The sequence below is a fragment of the Eucyclogobius newberryi genome, unplaced genomic scaffold (genome assembly GCF_026437365.1).
Source record: "Eucyclogobius newberryi isolate DKJ021-1_F unplaced genomic scaffold, fEucNew1.0.hap1 SCAF_5, whole genome shotgun sequence".
In the NCBI taxonomy this organism is placed as follows: Eukaryota; Metazoa; Chordata; class Actinopteri; order Gobiiformes; family Gobiidae; genus Eucyclogobius; species Eucyclogobius newberryi.
Window position 1 is genome coordinate 44,017,850 of NW_027316167.1, and position 21,665 is coordinate 44,039,514.

The 21,665-nt window shown below is 46.2% G+C and overlaps 2 protein-coding genes across 2 annotated transcripts in view; both read right to left on the reverse strand.

Annotated features, from left to right (window-relative positions):
• The window catches only part of LOC140380981 (anoctamin-1-like), a 112,346-nt gene extending 99,152 nt beyond the window's left edge, over positions 1-13,194 (reverse strand). Inside the window, exons 1-4 of the mRNA XM_072464978.1 lie at positions 13,159-13,194; positions 10,444-10,508; positions 8,816-8,950; positions 6,511-6,671 (exon numbers count right to left, since the gene is read on the reverse strand). Coding sequence (XP_072321079.1) covers positions 6,511-6,671; positions 8,816-8,950; positions 10,444-10,508; positions 13,159-13,185 — 388 coding nt within the window. The 5' untranslated portion in view covers positions 13,186-13,194. The remainder of the gene's footprint in view (positions 1-6,510; positions 6,672-8,815; positions 8,951-10,443; positions 10,509-13,158) is intronic.
• Positions 13,195-13,373: 179 nt separating this feature from the next.
• Positions 13,374-21,665, reverse strand: part of LOC140380761 (anoctamin-1-like) — a 64,036-nt gene continuing 55,744 nt past the window's right edge. The window contains exons 5-7 of the mRNA XM_072464660.1: positions 19,751-19,805; positions 18,845-18,896; positions 13,374-13,501 (exon numbers count right to left, since the gene is read on the reverse strand). Coding sequence (XP_072320761.1) covers positions 13,374-13,501; positions 18,845-18,896; positions 19,751-19,805 — 235 coding nt within the window. The remainder of the gene's footprint in view (positions 13,502-18,844; positions 18,897-19,750; positions 19,806-21,665) is intronic.

Sequence of the window (21,665 nt, forward strand, 5' to 3'; positions counted from 1 at the left end):
GTCTGACTGACGCCGTGTGCGGCTGTCTGACTGACGCCGTGTGCGACTGTCTGACTGACGCCGTGTGCGGCTGTCTGACTGACGCCGTGTGCGACTGTCTGACTGACGCCGTGTGCGACTGTCTGACTGACGCCGTGTGCGACTGTCTGACTGACGCCGTGTGCGACTGTCTGACTGACGCCGTGTGCGGCTGTCTGACTGACGCCGTGTGCGGCTGTCTGACTGACGCTGTGTGCGGCTGTCTGACTGACGCCCTGTGCGACTGTCTGACTGACGCCGTGTGCGACTGTCTGACTGACGCCGTGTGCGACTGTCTCTGACTGACGCCGTGTGCGACTGTCTGACTGACGCCGTGTGCGACTGTCTGACTGACGCCGTGTGCGGCTGTCTCTGACTGACGCCGTGTGCGACTGTCTCTGACTGACGCCGTGTGCGACTGTCTGACTGACGCCGTGTGCGACTGTCCGACTGACGCCGTGTGCGGCTGTCCGACTGACGCCGTGTGCGACTGTCCGACTGACGCCGTGTGCGACTGTCTGACTGACGCCGTGTGCGACTGTCTCTGACTGACGCCGTGTGCGACTGTCTGACTGACGCCGTGTGCGACTGTCTGACTGACGCCGTGTGCGGCTGTCTCTGACTGACGCCGTGTGCGACTGTCTGACTGACGCCGTGTGCGACTGTCTGACTGACGCCGTGTGCGACTGTCTCTGACTGACGCCGTGTGCGACTGTCTCTGACTGACGCCGTGTGCGGCTGTCTGACTGACGCCGTGTGCGTGATGCTGTTGTTGTTGTTCACGGGAGAGAGCTCACTTTACGCATATCACTGGTAGTGATAAATATACCAGGAAGTTGAATGGACCAGTGTGTATCTATTATTATCTGCTATAGTTTTCTGAATAACTTGTCTGCGAAGTGCGTGTCAGTGCGCGTCCTCCGGGGAGAGCCCTGCGCCGGCTGTGGGGATCCACACGGCCCCGGTGCCGCGCTGTGGGGATCCACACGGCCCCGGTGCCGCGCTGTGGGGATCCACACGGCGCAGCACCACACTGCGGACTCCATCATCCACATCGGTAAGCAGCAGCACATTCTCGTCTCCTCATCATCATTCTCATCCGCTCTATTTTCATCGTCTGACGAGGCGTCAGGCTCAAATATATGAGGCAGGACATGTTCTTCAACTGGATGCTGTACGTCATTCGTTGAAATCCGCTCACTTGACGAGGATTCACTCATATTTTGGCTGCTCTCTCTGTCCACTTCAGTGTAAATACCCTCAGTGTTGCTGGACAATGTCCCGCTGTGACCACACATTTCCAGGTGAAGGCAAAAAGACGGCAGCAGCAAAAGAGCGTAATTCTTCAAAATAATAGTTTTTTTTAATCAAAAGTATCTGAATATATTAAGACCTGGATACTAAAGGCCGACGATGACTTGAAAGCACAATTTCAAATAACTTTGCAGCTTTAAGGCTCCAAATAATGGATGACTCAAATTGCACCGACAACCAAGGACTGGAGCGACATAAGGGTATGGAGGAGATTACATTTGGACTTAACTTCAAATTGGACAAATTTGCCAGACTCTGGACCTTTGTGTGCCTTTGTTGTTTTTTATGTCTGGTTGTTCTTTTCTTTTGTTTATATTCTCTCTGGTTCTATAAAATGTTGGAAAAAAAAAGCACCAAAAAAGCTAAAATGCTATTGTAATAGGAGACTTCCGGCATCGGAATAAACAAGACACTCACTCCACTGCTGCCGAGATTTGCCTTAAAAATCACCTACATAATCCCAAGTTCTGAGAAGCAAGAGATGAGTCAAAAACACACAAAACAGGTAAAGAACGGGAACAAAACAGACCCAACACAAGCCTCTACTCCAGTTTAACGGTCCTTCATCTGCCTCAAAGAACTGGTTCTCCTCCCGAAGAACTGTTTCTCCTCCCGAAGAACTGGTTCCCCTCCCGAAGAACTGGTTCTCCTCCCGAAGAACTGGTTCCCCTTCCGAAGAACTGATTCCCCTCCCGAAGAACTGGTTCCCCTCCCGAAGAACTGGTTCTCCTCCCGAAGAACTGCTTCCCCTCCCGAAGAACTACTTCCCCATCCGAAGAACTGCTTCCCCTCCCGAAGAACTGGTTCCCCTCTCGAAGAACTGGTTCCCCTCCCGAAGAACTGGTCCTCCTCTCGAAGAACTGGTCCTCCTCCCGAAGAACTGGTTCCCCTCCCGAAGAGCTGCTTCTCCTCCCGAAGAACTGCTTCTCCTCCCGAAGAACTGCTTCTCCTCCCGAAGAACTGGTTCCCCTCCTGAAGAACTGCTTCTCCTCCTGAAGAACTGCTTCTCCTCCTGAAGAACTGCTTTTCCTCCTGAAGAATTGCTTCTCTTCCTGAAGAACTGCTTCTCCTCCCGAAGAACTGGTTTCCCTCCTGAAGAACTGCTTCTCCTCCTGAAGAACTGCTTCTCCTCCCGAAGAACTGCTTCTCCTCCCGAAGAACTGCTTCTCCTCCCGAAGAACTGCTTTTCCTCCCGAAGAACTGCTTTTCCTCCCGAAGAACTGCTTTTCCTCCCGAAGAACTGCTTCTCCTCCCGAAGAACTGCTTCTCCTCCTGAAGAACTGGTTCCCCTCTTAAAGAACTGCTTCTTCTCCTGAAGAACTGCTTCTCCTCCCGAAGAACTGCTTCTCCTCCCGAAGAACTGCTTCTCCTCCTGAAGAACTGCTTCTCCTCCTGAAGAACTGCTTCTCCTCCCAAAGAACTGCTTCTCCTGAAGAACTGCTTCTCCTCCCGAAGAACTGCTTCTCCTCCTGAAGAACTGCTTCTCCTTCTGAAGAACTGCTTCTCCTCCTGAAGAACTGCTTCTCCTCCCGAAGAACTGCTTCTCCTCCTGAAGAACTGCTTCTCCTTCTGAAGAACTGCTTCTCCTCCTGAAGAACTGGTTCCCTTCCTGAAGAACTGCTTCTCCTCCTGAAGAACTGCTTCTCCTCCTGAAGAACTGCTTCTCCTCCTGAAGAACTGCTTCACCTCCTGAAGAACTGCTTCTCCTCCCGAAGAACTGCTTCTCCTCCTGAAGAACTGCTTCTCCTCCTGAAGAACTGCTTCTCCTCCTGAAGAACTGCTTCTCTTCCTGAAGAACTGAACTGCTTCTCCTCCTGAAGAACTGCTTCTCCTCCCGAAGAACTGCTTCTCCTCCTGAAGAACTGCTTCTCCTTCTGAAGAACTGCTTCTCCTCCTGAAGAACTGGTTCCCTTCCTGAAGAACTGCTTCTCCTCCTGAAGAACTGCTTCTCCTCCTGAAGAACTGCTTCTCCTCCCGAAGAACTGGTTTCCCTCCTGAAGAACTGCTTCTCCTCCTGAAGAACTGCTTCACCTCCTGAAGAACTGCTTCTCCTCCCGAAGAACTGCTTTTCCTCCCGAAGAACTGCTTTTCCTCCCGAAGAACTGCTTCTCCTCCCGAAGAACTGCTTCTCCTCCTGAAGAACTGCTTCTCCTCCAGAAGAACTGGTTTCCCTCCTGAAGAACTGCTTCTCCTCCTGAAGAACTGCTTCACCTCCTGAAGAACTGCTTCTCCTCCCGAAGAACTGCTTTTCCTCCCGAAGAACTGCTTCTCCTCCCGAAGAACTGCTTCTCCTCCTGAAGAACTGCTTCTCCTCCAGAAGAACTGGTTTCCCTCCTGAAGAACTGCTTCTCCTCCTGAAGAACTGCTTCTCCTCCTGAAGAACTGCTTCTCCTCCCGAAGAACTGCTTCTCCTGAAGAACTGCTTCTCCTCCTGAAGAACTGCTTCTCCTCCTGAAGAACTGCTTCTCCTCCTGAAGAACTGCTTCTCCTCCTGAAGAACTGCTTCTCCTCCTGAAGAACTGCTTCTCCTCCTGAAGAACTGCTTCTCCTCCTGAAGAACTGCTTCTCCTCCTGAAGAACTGCTTCTCCTCCTGAAGAACTGCTTCTCCTCCTGAGTGGTTGCAGTGCTACAGTCTATATGCAAATTGAAGCCTGTCCGTCTGAGGAAGTCAGATCTCTCTTTCACTGTGGAACTCTTCAAAGTTTCTTAAAATTGAAAGAACACATCGCCTGGGCCACAAAAGGCAAGCAACTGATAAACCACGAGGCCTGATAATGAGGTTTCTTAATCATCAAGTTAAAGGAGACCTCCAGTATGAAGGCAAATGCCTTCTTTACCCCAGACATTCCATATGAGGAAACAACGAGAAAAGTTTTGCCACATCTGTGAGGAATTCCAGAGGAGAAAATTATTGAGGCGTTGTTTTTTGTCCGCAACAACCCTTTGGTTATTTTTGAAGGTAAAAACATTTGTGCTGAAAATAAAGAGAGAGGCAGAAGTGCTCCTCAGGAAAATGTGGAATGTGGAGAACTGAACAGCAACAAGAGATGGATGGATCTATGTGGGGCATGCCTCATTGTCTGGCCACAACTCCAGACCCCAAAATGAGCTCTGGGATCACCTTCTCCAGGAAACGTTCAGTGTTGTTTCCCTCCTCTCCCTCAGGGACTCTCACAAGTCTGAGACTGTTTCTACGAGACCTGGACTCCAAATCCAGTATCTTACTTTTAAGATATAGACATATTGTTGCTCTCCATCCGCAGGGTCAACACATCTCGGCGCTCAGTGTCTGCAGCTCATCTATATTGTCTGTGTCACGGTGACGTAAACTTTTACTCACAGTCTTTTAACTCTGCTCTTCTTGGTTTCCTCCTCCCTTCCTGTTCTCCCTCTGGTTACCGCCCCTTTTGTCTCTCAGCTCCTCCCCCTGCTTTTATCTCCCTTGTGTCGCATTCAAATTGGTCGAATCGGGCTGTTCCACTGCCGTTCTCATTTCCAGTATCAGTGACGCCTTGTCACGCTACATCATTTTGTGTTTAATTTCTCACATGAGAGTCGACTGTTGTAGAGTTTTCTCCTTCCGCCAGGGGGAACCCTAAGCTTCCACATAGGGGCCGGAGCGGGGGAAGGGCTGCGGACCTGTCAGCCATGTTACCCTCTTTAGCTTTTGAGACGGGCTGTTTTCCACTAGAGCCGCCGACCATCAGCTCTCATTGTTTAGGTCCCGTAGTGTTACTTGTCTTGGGTTTTCCCTGTTTTCTCATCTCCTGTTCGTCTTTTCTGGGATGATGTGAGTGAAACTGTGATTTTAAAGCACATTTCTGCAGCTGCAGGGCCAGTGTGTGTGTCTGGCTGTCACCGTAACCGTTAGCCAGTGTCTATTTTTCCTTTATATTTGTATAATATATGCCGTTAATGTTGAAGAATATTACTCGTAACTTTTACCATGCTTATAGGTTAATTGTTTAGATTGTTGTACTTACCAATGCTACAAAACTCTCTGGCCGAACAAAACACAAGCACTACATAACATTTAAACAAAAGACAAGGTAAATTGCAAAACCACAAAAACATGCATTGAACCCGAAATCTGAAGGGAGGAAGTCCTTTCTTAATGAGGGCCCCCCGATTATCTCCCAGCAGGCTCCACGTCCCGATCCTCTACCTCCCCAAAACCACTTGTTTGCCATCTTCTGTTTTATTTTTTGTTTTTATTGTAAATCCAGTTTCCCCCATTCATCTCTCCGATGAGTGCATGGAACTGGACACAGAGTGCCTTAAAAGCATGAGGCTTATGTGCATTTAAATAACATCTTAAAATGTGAACAGCTATGGCATGCATACATTAAGAATGTACGAATAAAATAAGGTAAAGAATAAAAATAAACTTATTTACACAAAAATGTACAGATGTTCAGTTGTCTGAAGGAGCACTTTTGCTTTTGCTGGTGTTTGGAGCATGTGTTTTTACCTTAAATCACCAGAAGAGTTGCTGGATGTTAAACTCTTAGAAACTCCCCGTCACTCCAGGTTCCAAACCCCTCAAACTGGACACATCATCTGACCACCACATGCCGCCCGCTGCCACATGTATTTTTCCCTTTCAGTTTTCCCACAGATCCAATCTGCCACATTTGGCCCTCAAATGAGGGTTACCCTAACCCAGGACGAGTTTCTGTTCTACAGCAGACAACCAACATGTCCCACCGGGAAGAGGCCCCGGGGAAGACCCAGGACACGCTGGAGGGACTATGTCTCTCGGCTGGCCTGGGAACGCCTCGGGATCCCCCCGGAGGAGATGGAGGAACTGTCTGGGGAGGGGGAAGTCTGGGAGTCCCTGCTTGGACTGCTGTATGGATGGAATGACTCTATGTCACAGCTTCCCCCATATCAAACCAACAAGTACAAATGTAGTACAATTGTGAAACATTTTGGGTATTAGATATGAATAGATATGTAATTAGTTTAAGTATTCTTTAGTAAAATGAGTACATTAACCTCTATAACCAGATGCACTTCAGTTTTGGGCACGCCAGTTTAAAGATAAGTAACAAACAGAACAACACTTAAATAAATGATATATTATAATTCTTACTTTCATTTCCACTGAACATATTGTGTTAAATTCTGTTATTGTTGAGCTGTTGCATTTGAGCTGTATCGTGCGTCTAACTCACCCCACAGAGCCATGAAGATGGAGAAGAAGACTGTTGCTGGGTTATCGAACAGGTGGCTGGCCCGGGCAGTGCCACATGCGTCGGTCAGCTTCCAGTAGCTGCAGGCTTGGTCACACAGTGGGCACATGGTGATGTTGTTCCGGGCATCGCAGATCTCCATACTGGAACAACGAAGGTTGAGCACAAACAAGCATCTTTTAGAAGAGCTCGACCATCACAGTATTTAGAAAGCATCTAGAAGAGGAGGTCATTTGCTGAAAATGTGGTGTGGAACTGTAACAAGAGTTGTGATCATGCCAAAATATGAGGTGGAGTGAAGCATTCTGAGAATGGCCAGAATCGTAACAAATAAACTTCAGAACTAGTGTGCTGAAAACACAGCGTGGGTACCTGCCTAAAGCTTGGATGATACTCCCACATGTAGGGTTAGGGTTAGGGTCTGTGTGGGGTTCATCCAGTGTCCACAGTAGAAATCTGAGCCAGCTGCTAGAAAATCCCGCTCTTTTTCCCGATGAACCATTCGCAAAGTTACTTTTTCCCACTAACCGACGTGGAAAACTAACGTGGATGGCGTTCAAGGAGGCATGTCGGCAAAAATGACCACATTTCAGACCTAACAAGCATAAAGCGACCTGTGTCCATATGGCTGAGACAATCATAATAATACAAACTTCATGGGCATAAATAAAACAAAATATACATGATAGAATAATGAATACAGTCCAATGACACAGCACACAGAAGGGACTGGCAGCAACAAAGGGACACATCCCGTACATGGTTCATCCGTGTATGATTTGTAGTTTTTTGTTTTTTTTAAAAGGAAACATTATTTTTTGTTTTGATTAACAAAAAATTACAAAAAAGTTTGATTTTCCCTTTTTCAATTTGATCCTTCAATTGAAAAACAAAAATACAACTTTCAAGAGTGATTTCTTTATTTAAAGGCCTTGACCACCGGAGGGCTCAAATCTCAAAGGCACCGGGACTGCGTGGGAACATAAGACCTCTTATTTGATAGGAACTTGTGAGTTTGTGGAGAGTTTATGTTTGAATGTCTTGGCTGCTGCCATAACTGTTCATCATTGAAGTTATGGAACTTTAGAACTTCAGCTAGATATTTGGTGATTCAAGCCTCTATAGATTTGACTACATCTTTTCCTTCAGTGAATACCGGCAATCCGCAGGTTTACTCTACGATTGTGACTCTCCAGGTCATCCAGGTCATCCAGGTCATCCAGGTCATCACTGAAAACATGTATTTGGTTTGTCCATTCTGCCAGTCTCTTTCAAATCCTAGATTGAGATACGATCATGGCGTTAAAAGGGTCTGGGATGATTCCAAAGTTTGTCTGTTTCTGATGCATTTAAATGTTTTTATATTGTATTTGAGGCTTTGACACATTTGCTTCGTGTGTTTTTTGAAGGTGAGAGTGGGATCTAAGGGAACAGCCGGAACTCAGTAACATTTTGTATCTCTTCCCCTTTAACAGAAACAAAGGAAAAGGCGATTTTTTACATTTATTGACATGACTGCTGTTGTCTTAGTGTTTCTTGTCAGACATGACTCATGTCCTTGCTACTTTCTCCAAAGCCTCTGTAAGTTAACCTGTTCTGCATCCTTCCCCAACGTATAAAGAACTGTGTCATCTGCATACATTTGGACATTTACATCCTCACACACAGATGGCAGGTCATTATGTACAGGGAGAAGTGGGCCATGTCAGAGCCTTGTGGCCGTCCAATGTGAGAAGCGTATGAGATGTATTATTGATGCGTTCTGTTAACTAGGACTTAATCCAGGCCAGAGTGTTCGCAGACAATTTGTATAATTATTATAATCCTGTTTATCTCCCTCTGTGTAGATTGAGGCAACAACGGTGGTTTTAAATGCTTTGGGGAATTTGTTTTTGGCTATTGATTGATTTATCAGTCTTGTTAGTGGAGAAGTTAGAATAGCTTTGTTTGTTTAATAGTAGGGTCATGCAGGCCATGTGTGTCTTTAGAATGGGATCTGGATAGATGAATGTGTTATCTCGAGACTCATTTGGATTGTTCAGCACAACTTCATTGTACTGCGTTTCTGGGAAATTTGTATTAAGCATTTGTACAGATTTAATGAAAATTCCCACTTTTGGCTGTCAGAGATTAAAGTGGAGCCCAGTCAACCCCACTGTCTGCATTTAGTAACACCATGCAACATTGTGTACTATAAATTACATTTGAGTACAGCCTTATAATGGCAACACTGGCTCGAGAATGTGTTGAATGTATTAGTTGTGTCCGATGGGTGCGTAGTGTGTACCTTGGTATGTTGTCATCCACAGAGGCACAGCCATACAAAAACACTACAACTCCGACAAGAGCTGCAGGGATCAGCATCTGTGTGTAGACTCCCAGCCAAGCAAAGTACAGGCCCACCTTCTCCCCAAAGTACTTCCTACAGGCAAACACAAAGATGATTCTATGGTCACTCAAAATACCATCACTTGTTTTCTCACAACAGAGAGACATGTATTTTAGATGAACGTGTCTGATAGGTCCAATAATTAAAACAAGCCGAAATCTCCAAGGCCCTACACCTCAAATCTAACCTATTCATTTCAGACTTAGACTATTTGTTTGCACCATTTTGAAGACATAGCTGCATGCTGTTAACGCTTCACTGATAGATAGTCATGAAAAGGAGTGCATAAAATTGAAAATGAAAAACATCAATACTTCAAGAAGACAAAAGTTATGGGCTTTGATCCTTATCTAGAGTCACAGACACTTAAAAGCCCTTGGACACAGGACAAGCCCTTTCAAGAGCACGGAACTTTGTGTCTGATCCTAAAATGTAACACCCGGATAGTTGGAAATTAGGCTTGTTAAAACTGTCTGAAAGTAGGCTTTGCATAGCCACTCAATGTGGGTGTAATCCCTTTTTCGTCCAGGAATATTCCATTATAGATAAAGATTCAGTTATTCACTTGGACTCGATTCTAAACAAAAGATTCCTCTGTAACATTCCCAAAAACCCGGTTTGTCCAGAAATGTATTACTGTGGTCAGGAAGGACCAGTGGACTTGCAGAAATCACTCCAGACTGATAAATATTTGAGTTCCTGGTCTTGATTCGCAGATTGAGTATGACTCTCGGATGAGAACAACCGAATCTTTTTCTACATAGCCACGCAATAATATGTAAACTAGCATTAGATAGCTGCTAACTGAAACAAACAGCTCAGCCTCAGCCTGGAGTGAGTTCTGCAACTCCACTGGTCCTTCCTGACCACAGTAATACATTTCTGGACAAACCGGGTTTTTGGGATTGTTATAGAAGAGGAATCTTTTGTTTTGAGACTTTCTGTTGACAGGCCCACAGTGAGCATGTGGGACACATCCTCAAGATGGAAAAACAACAAGTGTGTCACGTCACTTCGTATCCACTTTCTATTAATCTGTACATATGAAGTAGAAATAACCTATGGGACATGTTCCCTTATGTAAATGGTTGTGTAGTACAGTAGTCAAGATTTGTACCACTTGACAAAACAATTTTACACTGCACATTATGTACATCTTAGTGCACTCTGTAATAACCTGTAACAACACAATATGGAACACTGTGTAATATACTGTAATAATAATAATATGTCATACACTGTGAAACAACCTTGAAAAACATGGAACCTGATACTTCTTACTTCAAGTACTAGGTAATTACATGGTATTGGAGGTTGTTACAAAGTGCTTTGTATGTTATTACAAGTTGTGTTTCCGACTGTATTAAATAAAGTAGATACACTGCATTAAGTGTGTTGATGCATCATTTGCTTGACTTTAAACCCCTCTATAAAGCCCACATGGGTCATTCTTTCTATGGGCTGGCACAGAACTGGACAGTGACAGTGTCCTATTGAGTTAAAGTGAAACCCGCTGTTGGTCTAACCTGATGAGTCCGACAGGCTGGTACTTGTAGAAAACACTGTAACTGGCCCACTCCTCGTACAGCAGCTGGGGAGAGAGCAGGTACACATGTTCATGATCATGTTCTGAACACTGGGTGGGCTTCACTAAACTAGTTAAGGTCGAGAGGAAGTGTTAGCGTCACCTCCAGAGTCTCGCTCTAAAACCTACAAGCCTACAAGTTAGAAATCTGGGGGTAATAATGGACTCAGACTTGAACTTTAACACATCAAACCAATAACATCAGCAGCTTTTTACCATCGAAAAAACATTGCCAAAATCAAAAATATAGTGTCTAAACCAGACTTGGAGAGACTTATCCATGCGTTGGTCTCCAGTAGATTAGACTGTAACGGCCTGCTCACTGGCCTCTCCAAACGAGTTGTAAAACAGCTGCAGTACATCCAGAACACTGCTGCTCGGGTCCTGACTAGAATCAGGAAGTGCATCACATTAGTCCTGTTCTCAGGTCTCTGCACTGCCCCCTGTGGCTCAGAGAAGAGACTTTAAAGCAAACAAGTGTAAAGTGTACAAGTCTCTCCATGGCCTAGCACCAAAGTACATCTCGGACATGTTAGTGCCATATGAACCTCAGGGTCAGGTCTAAACATGGAGCGGCCTCCTGCTGGTGCCAGAGTCAAGACTAAACATGGACTGCCCTCCTGCTAGTGCCAGAGTCAGGACTAAACACAGACCGGCCTCTTGTTGGTGCCAGAGTCAGGACTAAACATGGACCGGCCTCCTGCTGGTGCCAGAGTGAGGACTAAACATGGAGCGGCCTCCTGCTGGTGCCAGAGTCAGGACTAAACATGGACCGGCCTCCTGCTGGTGCCAGAGTCAGGACTAAACATGGACCGGCCTCCTGCTGGTGCCAGAGTCAGGACTAAACATGGACCGGCCTCCTGCTGGTGCCAGAGTCAGGACTAAACATGGACCGGCCTCCTGCTGGTGCCAGAGTCAGGACTAAACATGGACCGGCCTCCTGCTGGTGCCAGAGTCAGGACTAAACACGGACCGGCCTCCTGCTGGTGCCAGAGTCAGGACTAAACATGGACCGGCCTCCTGCTGGTGCCAGAGTCAGGACTAAACATGGACCGGCCTCCTGCTGGTGCCAGAGTCAGGACTAAACATGGACCGGCCTCCTGCTGGTGCCAGAGTCAGGACTAAACACGGACCGGCCTCCTGCTGGTGCCAGAGTCAGGACTAAACATGGACCGGCCTCCTGCTGGTGCCAGAGTCAGGACTAAACACAGACCGGCCTCTTGTTGGTGCCAGAGTCAGGACTAAACATGGACCGGCCTCCTGCTGGTGCCAGAGTGAGGACTAAACATGGAGCGGCCTCCTGCTGGTGCCAGAGTCAGGACTAAACATGGACCGGCCTCCTGCTGGTGCCAGAGTCAGGACTAAACATGGACCGGCCTCCTGCTGGTGCCAGAGTCAGGACTAAACATGGACCGGCCTCCTGCTGGTGCCAGAGTCAGGACTAAACATGGACCGGCCTCCTGCTGGTGCCAGAGTCAGGACTAAACATGGACCGGCCTCCTGCTGGTGCCAGAGTCAGGACTAAACACGGACCGGCCTCCTGCTGGTGCCAGAGTCAGGACTAAACATGGACCGGCCTCCTGCTGGTGCCAGAGTCAGGACTAAACATGGACCGGCCTCCTGCTGGTGCCAGAGTCAGGACTAAACATGGACCGGCCTCCTGCTGGTGTCAGAGTCAGGACTAAACATGGACCGGCCTCCTGCTGGTGCTAGAGTCAGGACTAAACACGGACCGGCCTCCTGCTGGTGCCAGAGTCAGGACTAAACATGGACCGGCCTCCTGCTGGTGCCAGAGTCAGGACTAAACACAGACCGGCCTCTTGTTGGTGCCAGAGTCAGGACTAAACATGGACCGGCCTCCTGCTGGTGCCAGAGTGAGGACTAAACATGGAGCGGCCTCCTGCTGGTGCCAGAGTCAGGACTAAACATGGACCGGCCTCCTGCTGGTGCCAGAGTCAGGACTAAACATGGACCGGCCTCCTGCTGGTGCCAGAGTCAGGACTAAACATGGACCGGCCTCCTGCTGGTGCCAGAGTCAGGACTAAACATGGACCGGCCTCCTGCTGGTGCCAGAGTCAGGACTAAACATGGACCGGCCTCCTGCTGGTGCCAGAGTCAGGACTAAACACGGACCGGCCTCCTGCTGGTGCCAGAGTCAGGACTAAACATGGACCGGCCTCCTGCTGGTGCCAGAGTCAGGACTAAACATGGACCGGCCTCCTGCTGGTGCCAGAGTCAGGACTAAACATGGACCGGCCTCCTGCTGGTGTCAGAGTCAGGACTAAACATGGACCGGCCTCCTGCTGGTGCTAGAGTCAGGACTAAACACGGACCGGCCTCCTGCTGGTGCCAGAGTCAGGACTAAACATGGACCGGCCTCCTGCTGGTGGACAGGACCTACTCTGAAGACATTATTTTTCTTATTATTTTATGAACCACTTTGAATTACTTTGTGTACAAATTGTGCTCTACAAATACATTTGCCGTGAGTCTGTGCACTCTTTAATCCAATCATCTCTTAGTGTGTAGCACAAACCCTAGTACTTTTCACAGCCCACTTTGGACCTCTTTAAGGGGCAGGTTCATTTAAAAGAGTGGAGACACTTGGGTGGTTAAATGGCTTATGATGGTGGATAGGCCGGACAGAACCACTCACCTTCCTGTCATTGGGCTCTACCGTCATACCCTCAATGTCGCCCTGCAAGCAAAATCACAAGCAAGATTAACCCCCCTTTACTTTGGGACAAAATACATTCTTCACCGTATGAATAATAAATGTAATGTAAAGGTGAATTACACTTCACCATCTGCAAAAATATCATAATTACATTTTTGCCATTTTCTCCATTACACAGCTTATCTTGATATATGTTACAGGTACTGTACATGGATGGTATAATTGCTGTATAAAATAAGCAGGTTTTTGTGGATTGCTGGACTCACATCGTGGAGCGGGTAAGCAGCGCTGTAGATGCCATTGGCCAGTAGACTGGTGATTCCTGTAATGCACCACACAGTTACACGCACGCTTGTGTCACAGAACGTGCAGCTCATATTGCAGACAAAACCTGTGAAACTCTACAACTATCAAAAGAAAAAGAAAAAGCAGGTTGGATTTTATCTAAAAAATGACTTTATTTCGGCTCAAATCAGAGCGATGCGGGTGTGACCCAGAATATGAAGCTCAATGGAAAAATATTGAGAGTAATGTTGTGGCGGGCGTTCCTGGACAAGCCTTACTGGCAGATGACAGACGCTTGAGCTATTTTTAGGAAGTTAAGAATCCCTGGGTAAAATCTGTGCTTACAACGTGGAAGGAGCTGATCAAAAGACACAAACTAAACAAATATGTTAAAATCTTAAACTAGAGAGATTTAAATTCTGGATAACAAAAGGAATAAAGATTTTCTATTTATTATTTTTGTTATCCCAGGAGCTATGTTGTCGGGGGCTTCAAGCCCCTGGTCTCCCAAGGCAAACAGGTCCTAGGTGACGGATCAGACCAAGAGCGGTTCAGAAGCCCTTTATGATGAGTACAACAACAAGGCCAGTTAAATCGCCCGGATTGGCGTTACCGGGGTCACATCCCGGAGCCAGGCCTGTGGTTGGTGGGGTGCTCGATTGCGAGCGCCTGGTAGCCGGGCCTTCCCCACGGGCCCGGCGGGGCACAGCCCGAACGAGCGACATGGGGCCGTCCTCCCATGGACCCACCACCTGCAGGAGGATACATAAGGGAGAGATCTGGGCGGCGATCGATGCCAGGGGCCTCGACGACCAGATCTCCGGACACAGAATCTGAGTCTGAGGACATGGAACGTCACCTCGCTGGGGGGTTAAGAGCCTGAGCTTGTGCGGGAGATGAGCGGTTTCCGACTAGATATATTGTCTAGGACAGGGGGGCCGGGGACCGCTACCGGTCCGCAATGCGTTTGCTACCGGGCCGCACAAAAACTGGAAATAATCTCTCAGTGACGCATCTTCTCTGACGTAACTTTTGCCTGTCACACATGACACTAATGAGCTCGTCTGTGGATATATCATGAAAAGCCTTATAGGAAATTGCCAATGAAATCCATTCAATATAATGGAAGTATATTATATCTCTGCTCTTGTCCTGCGTGAGAACATCACTGATACTGCATTATACATGATACATCATCGCGGATGCGTCGCATCAAACGCGCTGCCCAAAAGTAGAACCAAAAGCTAGCGGAAATGAGTAAATAACAAAAGTCTTTGGAGAGCGTTTTTGCAAAGGGGAAAAGGCCAAGTGAGGAGCAGACGAGGAGCAGACGAGGAGTCAGCGGGGATTTTGGAGGACACGTCTCCTGGGCCAGCATTCTGCTACTGCTGCGCGATCACCTGTTTTTACTTTTACAAGAGTTTGAGCTGCTTCCCATGCGCAAAAGATCCATGAACTGCACGTGATGGATCCACGACCCATTTGTGATTAAAGCGGGCGAATTGAGCATGTGCAACAAGAGGATCAGGAGCATGTGCAACAAAAGGATCAGGAGCATGTGTAACAAGAGGATCAGCAGTTGGAGATTGAAAATGATGGTGATCTTAAACGTATATTTGAGGGAACAACTCTGCCATACTGATGTGCTGAGCTTCAGTCAGAAGAACAGTGAGGACACGTGGAACTGGACCTTATGTTACTCACATTTGGATCTTTTGGAAAAGAACACTTAATAATGTACAAACGCCCCTTCCGACGTGAATCGAATGGAAGCCTAAGCCCCGCCCACTTTCGCGCATAAACTGGCACCGGTTCGTGAAAATAAAACCCACATTATTCCGGTCCGTGGTGCAAAAAAAGTTGGGGGCCCCTGGTCTAGGACACTCGGGTGAAGAGAGGGGCAGAGCTGTCAACCGATCACCACCTGGTGGTGAGTTGGATCCGCTGGCGGAGGAGGAAGCTGTACAGACTTGGCAGACCCAAGTGCATTGTGAGGGTCTGTTGGGAACGTCTTGCGGAGCCCTCTGTCAGTAGGGTCTTCAACTCGCACCTCCGGGAGAGCTTCTCCCAAGTCCCGGGGGAGGCTGGGGACATTGAGTCAGAGTGGACCATGTTCTCCACCTCCATTGTCAATGCGGCTGATCGGAGCTGTGGTCGCAAGGTCTCCTCCGGTGCCTGTCGTGGCGGCAACGGCCGAAACCGGTAATGGACACCGGAAGTAAGGGATGCCGTCAGGCTGAAGATGGAGGCCTATAAGGCCACTCTGGCTTGTAGGTCTCCTGAGGTCATTGACAGGTATCGACAGGCCAAGCGAGCCGCGGCTCGTGCTGTCGCAGAGGCAAAAACCCGGGGATGGAAGGAGTTCGGGGAGGCCATGGTGAGGGACTATTGGTCGGCCCCAAAGAAATTCTGGCAAACCGTCCGGCGCCTCAGGAGGGGAAAGCAGTGCTTCACCATCACGTGTACAATGCGGGTGGAGGCCTGTTGACCTCGACTGGGGATGTCGTCGGACGGTGGAAGGAATACTTTGAGGACCTCCTTAATCATTCAGTCACGTCTTCCGAAGAGGAAGTAGAGACTTAGGACTCGGAGGCTGACTCGTCCATCACCCAAGCTGAAGTCACTGAGGTTGTTGGCTCCTCTGTGGCTCCTCAGTGGCTCCTCAGTGGCTCTGGGGGTGGATGAGATCCTGAGGACCTAAAGTCTCTGGATGTTGTAGGACTGTCTTGGCTGACACGTCTCTGCAACATGGCGTGGCGGTCGGGGACCGTGCCTCTGGACTGGCAGACCGGGGTGGTGGTCCCTCTGTTCAAAAAGGGGGACCAGAGGGTGTGTTCCAACTACAGAAGGATCACACTCCTCAGCCTCCCGTAAGGTCTATTCCAGGTCCAGGAGAGGAGAATCTGACTGATAGAACCTCTGATTCAGGAGGACAGAGTGGTTTAGGTCCTGGTGGTGGAACACTGGACCAGCTCTATACCCTCCATCAGGTGCTCCAGGGTTCATGGGAGTTTGCACAGTCACATGTGCTTTGTGGATCTGGAGAAGGCTTTCGACCGTGTCCCTCGAGGTGTCCTTTGGGGGGTGCTTCCCTGGGTAGAGGGAAGTCTGGGAGTCCCTGCTGAGACTGCTGCTACCGCGACTTGGCCCCGGATAAGCGGAAGAAAATGGATGGATGGATAAAGATTTTCTACATGATTGTAAAAAATAATGACATGAAAAGCTTTTATACGTTTGAGGAATTCTTTGGCTTGGAGAAACTGGACTTTTATGGGTTTTTACAAATAAGGAGTTAGCATAACCAAGAAATTAAACAAATTAATCACCATTATAATCCTCAGACTGATATTTTTATCAAGGCTTATAAATCAGAACTTTCAAGGGGAATATCTATATATATTATATCTAAATTATATCATAACATTGCTAATCTGGACAAATACTCTACTGAATATATTAAAACCAAATGGAAAAGAGAAGGTTATCTTGTTTTGACAGATTAAGTGTGGGAAATTGCGTGTACATCCACAAAATCACATGTCAGGAGGGAATTCTGTTGGAAAAATGTCACGTTTCTTTATAACACCATGTCATAGTGCTCATTATTCACAAGGAAATGAAAACTGTTGGAAAAAATGTGGCACCAGGAGGTAAACCACTGTCCTGTGTTTTGGGACTGTACTATTGCTAAAAATGTTTGACTAAAGTTCACAAAGTTGCAGTGCGGACTGTTTTTGACATTAAGATAAGATAAGATAAGATAAGATAAGATATTCCTTTATTGTCCCACATGGGGAAATTTCATTGGTGCAACGCAGGTAGATACAGAGGTAGATACAGAAGAACAGATCACTTATAGGAAGTCTGAAAAACACTTTCAGTTGAAGATCTCCTATAAATAAATAAAAACTCCCATAGACAAATAAATAAATAAATACCATTGCATGTGATCCCGACAGTAATTGCACATGAATATGTGTCACGACAGCACATAGATTGCACATGAAACGGTGACATGACATTGCCACCGTTCTCAATTTTTTCAATTATTGCCAACAAAATACTCGTGTTAAAGTGATTTTGATACAACCCTTCATTAAAGATCTGTGAAAAATATTGTTTTTGGTGTCCCAAAAAAAAAAATAGGTTAATACATTTTTCTTTAAAAAAAAAAATTACTGTTAAAAGTTGCGTATTGCCGGTGAATAATTTCCTTTTTTCCGGCATGAATATAATTTTTTTGCAAAATTATGAGCTAAACGTAATGATAAACAGTATATATAGCTATATCTTACAAAGGAGTAAACAGCGCCCCCTTGAACATTTGAATAAAGTCCAAAAATGTACTTTGACGTAGACAAATTGAATTTATCACAGACATCCTTCTTGCCATTCCGAACAAAAAAGCCAAAGATGGCAAGAATTTTACCGTGGCAGGGTGACAAATATTTCCGTAGACTTCGGCTTACAAGCATTTGGAATGGGAGGAAGAAAATGACTTTGTCACATCCCACAGAACAGTGTGCAGCCAATGGGGACATGACTCTATCTCAAACTGTAGTAGTATAAAGTTTGTACTGTTTGTGAAGGAGGCCTGGGGATTAGAGGTGTTCTCTTTGCAGTGGCTCAAACCCCGCGGTCGCAAGGGGGGCGAGGGCCTTTTATTGTTATTATTATTGATACATTTGTTGTATTGGTTGTATTTTTTGTTCTATGTTTATGTATATTTCAAAAAAGAAAACAAAATGATTTGTATATAAAAATAATGGTGGATACTAAAGTATGATCAGTGGTGATATGGTCTTGTCAGCGGTCCCAGTCTGTCCCGGCCATCTTCTGTGCGCACCCTGCCCCATTATTACAGAAACGTCTTTGCATTCAATGGGATAAAACTCTGGATTATCTTAATAAGTCAGTGACCAATGCTTCCACTGAGTGTGCTCATGTGTGTTGTTGGACATTTTGATTCCTGCTGAAGTTGTAAAACAGCAATAGTCCTCGCTCCGTCACAGTTTCACATGTGCTGTGGAGCCCATATCCTGAAGTTTAAAGGACTTTTCTTAGCACATAATATGGATTTTCATGTAAATAAAAAGCTATGTGAGTAACATGGAGTTTGCAGCTGCATGTTCTCCAAGTTGGCGCAGCTCTCATTTAGGATGGAAATTGGGTTTTTAAGAGTGTGTTGTGAGTTCTCTCAGCATCATCTTAAAGTAAACTATTTGAATTTGGCTCACAATGATCTTAAAAATACATATTCACATTTAGCCTAGTTTCTTCTAGGGCAAAAAGTAATAGCCATCCTATTTGCTTTGAGTCATTACACAGAACTTTGACAGAATGCCATGTTATTGTGCTGCGGAGAAAGAGAAGACATTACCCATGTTGTATTTGGCCCGGGTGCATCTTGTTCTCTTCAAAACCTCGCACACCTGCAAACAGCATATGGTTGAATCAATACTTCTCCTCAAGGAATGATGTTCTCATTGTCTATATCATATGTGAGTCTATACTATAGACGCTATAGTATATTGAACGCAAATGTATATATATATATATAGTGCAATTAAACAGTGATGCTTTTCTGCAGCTTCATCCAAAGGTGACTGGATCTCTAACTATTCAACCATACTCAGACCCCAACTAGACCCATCCTTAGCAACCAACAAGGGATTTACTCTTTACTGTGTAGTACAACAACGTGGGCCAGGTCTGATATTCCAAAACTAATTATAACAACACGATCATAATCTTACATTGCACAAGGTGTATCTTTCCATAACATTAAAAGCACGAGAAGAGCGCTGCGTTTTCCCCTGTATTAATTGTTAGTTATTGTGTGAGGTCATGGTCTCGTGAGTGCACTATCAAATACAGTGACTGCAACAGCACCACAGAACTCTGGTCCTAATGTGAGCAATCCAATGAATCCAATAAGAACACCACTCCAACACAACAGTCAGAGCTGGGCCAGGAGCAGGGTGAGCCAGGCGTCATTGTCCTGTCAGGGACTAATGTGGTATGTCTTAACAAAAAGATGGAGGGAGAATTTAGAGATGAAAGTTTAGAGATTTTAATCCTGTAGTGTTCTGTCCAAGTAGAAGCCCATAGACTCTAGAGCATGAAGGTCATATTCAAGTGTGGTTTAATTGCAATGTGTTCATTCTATGTCCTGTGTCTGTGTAAAATTGTATATTGAATTAGCTGTATGGTAGACTAGCTGTAACACTGATTGAAACAGTATAGATTGGCTGCAACCCAAACCTCTTTAAATACTAATACTTACGATCGAGCTCCTGGTCTTGCTGTCAAAGAACTTGTCTCGGTCTGACAAATCGAACCTGCGGAAGCAAAGCACAGGAGAACTGTCAGCGGACACATATCCACTTCCTTATTATATGTTGTGATATTTGACCATGCATAAGCAGCTGAATAGGACGGCCCATGTGTGTATAATAAAGAGCTGGTGCAGGCTAAATGCATCATGGCTAATTAAACTGGGAATGCACTTCAACGTAGCAATAACCCAAGGCCCTGTAGAACATGAACAACACCACTGGAAGAAGACATCAGACAGACCATTTTTGTAAATGAAAATGTTGTATTCCCCCCATCAATTATATTGTAAAATAAACACTTGTTTTGGCTGTACACTGGTGATTCACCCTCTTTAATTCAGTCTTAAAAAGGAGTGATTACCCGATTAGGTTCATTAGGTCTTCTGATATTATTTTAAATAAGTTTCTTATGAACAGATACTTCTAGATATGGCAAAGGTGAGACCGGACGCACTGCTACACCTTTCTGCCATTTGCTTTTAAATTATTTGTTTCTCCCAAAAAAAAAAAAAAAAAACGGGGAGCAAGACCCTGTTAGAGATGAAACAGCTCTCCAGTACCAGGCCCCCCACTGCCCTCAGAATATATTTGTTTTAGAAAACAGAAACAATTGTAACAGGTTCATTTGCAAATGGGCACAATGTAAAACACAATCAGGTGACTCTAACTCCAGTTTTATAATGGAAAACAAAAGGTTGAAAACAGAGACACTGGTAAAGCAGAACTCAACAGAAAAAATGAATAAAAAGTAAATGCTACAAAACTCTCAAAAATTACAGAAGCATAAAACAAAAGTAAAGGTAAAGTGAAAACCAACCGGGTTCAGGCCATGAACATGCACTGAACAAAAACTTGATTATATAAAAGATCAAAAAATGAGGGGCCCTCGTCTTAAGGAACTAGATACTTCCCTAGGCCACAACTCCGCTGCCCTAGGACCAACTCTGGGGGAAGTATGGCAGCTTGAGCTCTATCCTCTGATAAACACTTATTCTATCAAACTATATTTCATATTTAATTCCACTCGCAAACTTTTCATTGCCTTTTCTTCTTCTTCTCTCACTCCGAGGACCTGTGGACTCAGATGCTTCTCGAGTCTCTGGTGAAGCCGTCTCTACCCCGTATGGACGGTTCTTCATCTGCCTGAAGAACCGGCTCTCCTCCTGAAGAACTGGATCTCCTCCTGAAGAACTGGTTCTCCTCCTGAAGAACTGGTTCTCCTCCTGAAGAACTGGTTCTCCTCCAGTGGCTCCAGCTCCTCTGTCTCTCTCTCGACTGTCTGTAGGAGTCAGATCTCCTTCATGTGGAACTCCTCCAGGTTTATACTTTTTCCCAAGGAGTTTTTTTGTAGTTTTTCCTGCAGAAGGAGGAGCTAAGGACAGAAGGATGGTCTAAGGACAGAAGGAGGATCTAAGGACAGAAGGATGGTCTAAGGACAGAAGGAGGGTCTAAGGACAGAAAGATGGTCTAAGGACAGAAGGAGGGTCTAAGGACAGAAGGAGGGTGTAAGGTCTAAGGACAGAAGGAGGGTCTAAGGACAGAAGGAGGGGCTAAGGACAGAAGGAGGGTCTAAGGACAGAAGGAGGGTCTAAGGACAGAAGGAGGGTCTAAGGACAGAAGGAGGGTCTAAGGACAGAAGGAGGGTCTAAGGACAGAAGGAGGGTCTAAGGACAGAAGCAGGGTCTAAGGACAGAATGAGGGTCTAAGGACAGAAGGAGGGTCTAAGGACAGAAGGAGGGTCTAAGGAGGGTCTAAGGACAGAAGGAGGGTCTAAGGACAGAAGGAGGGTCTAAGGAGGGTCTAAGGACAGAAGGAGGGTCTGAGGACAGAAGCAGGGTCTAAGGAGGGTCTAAGGACAGAAGG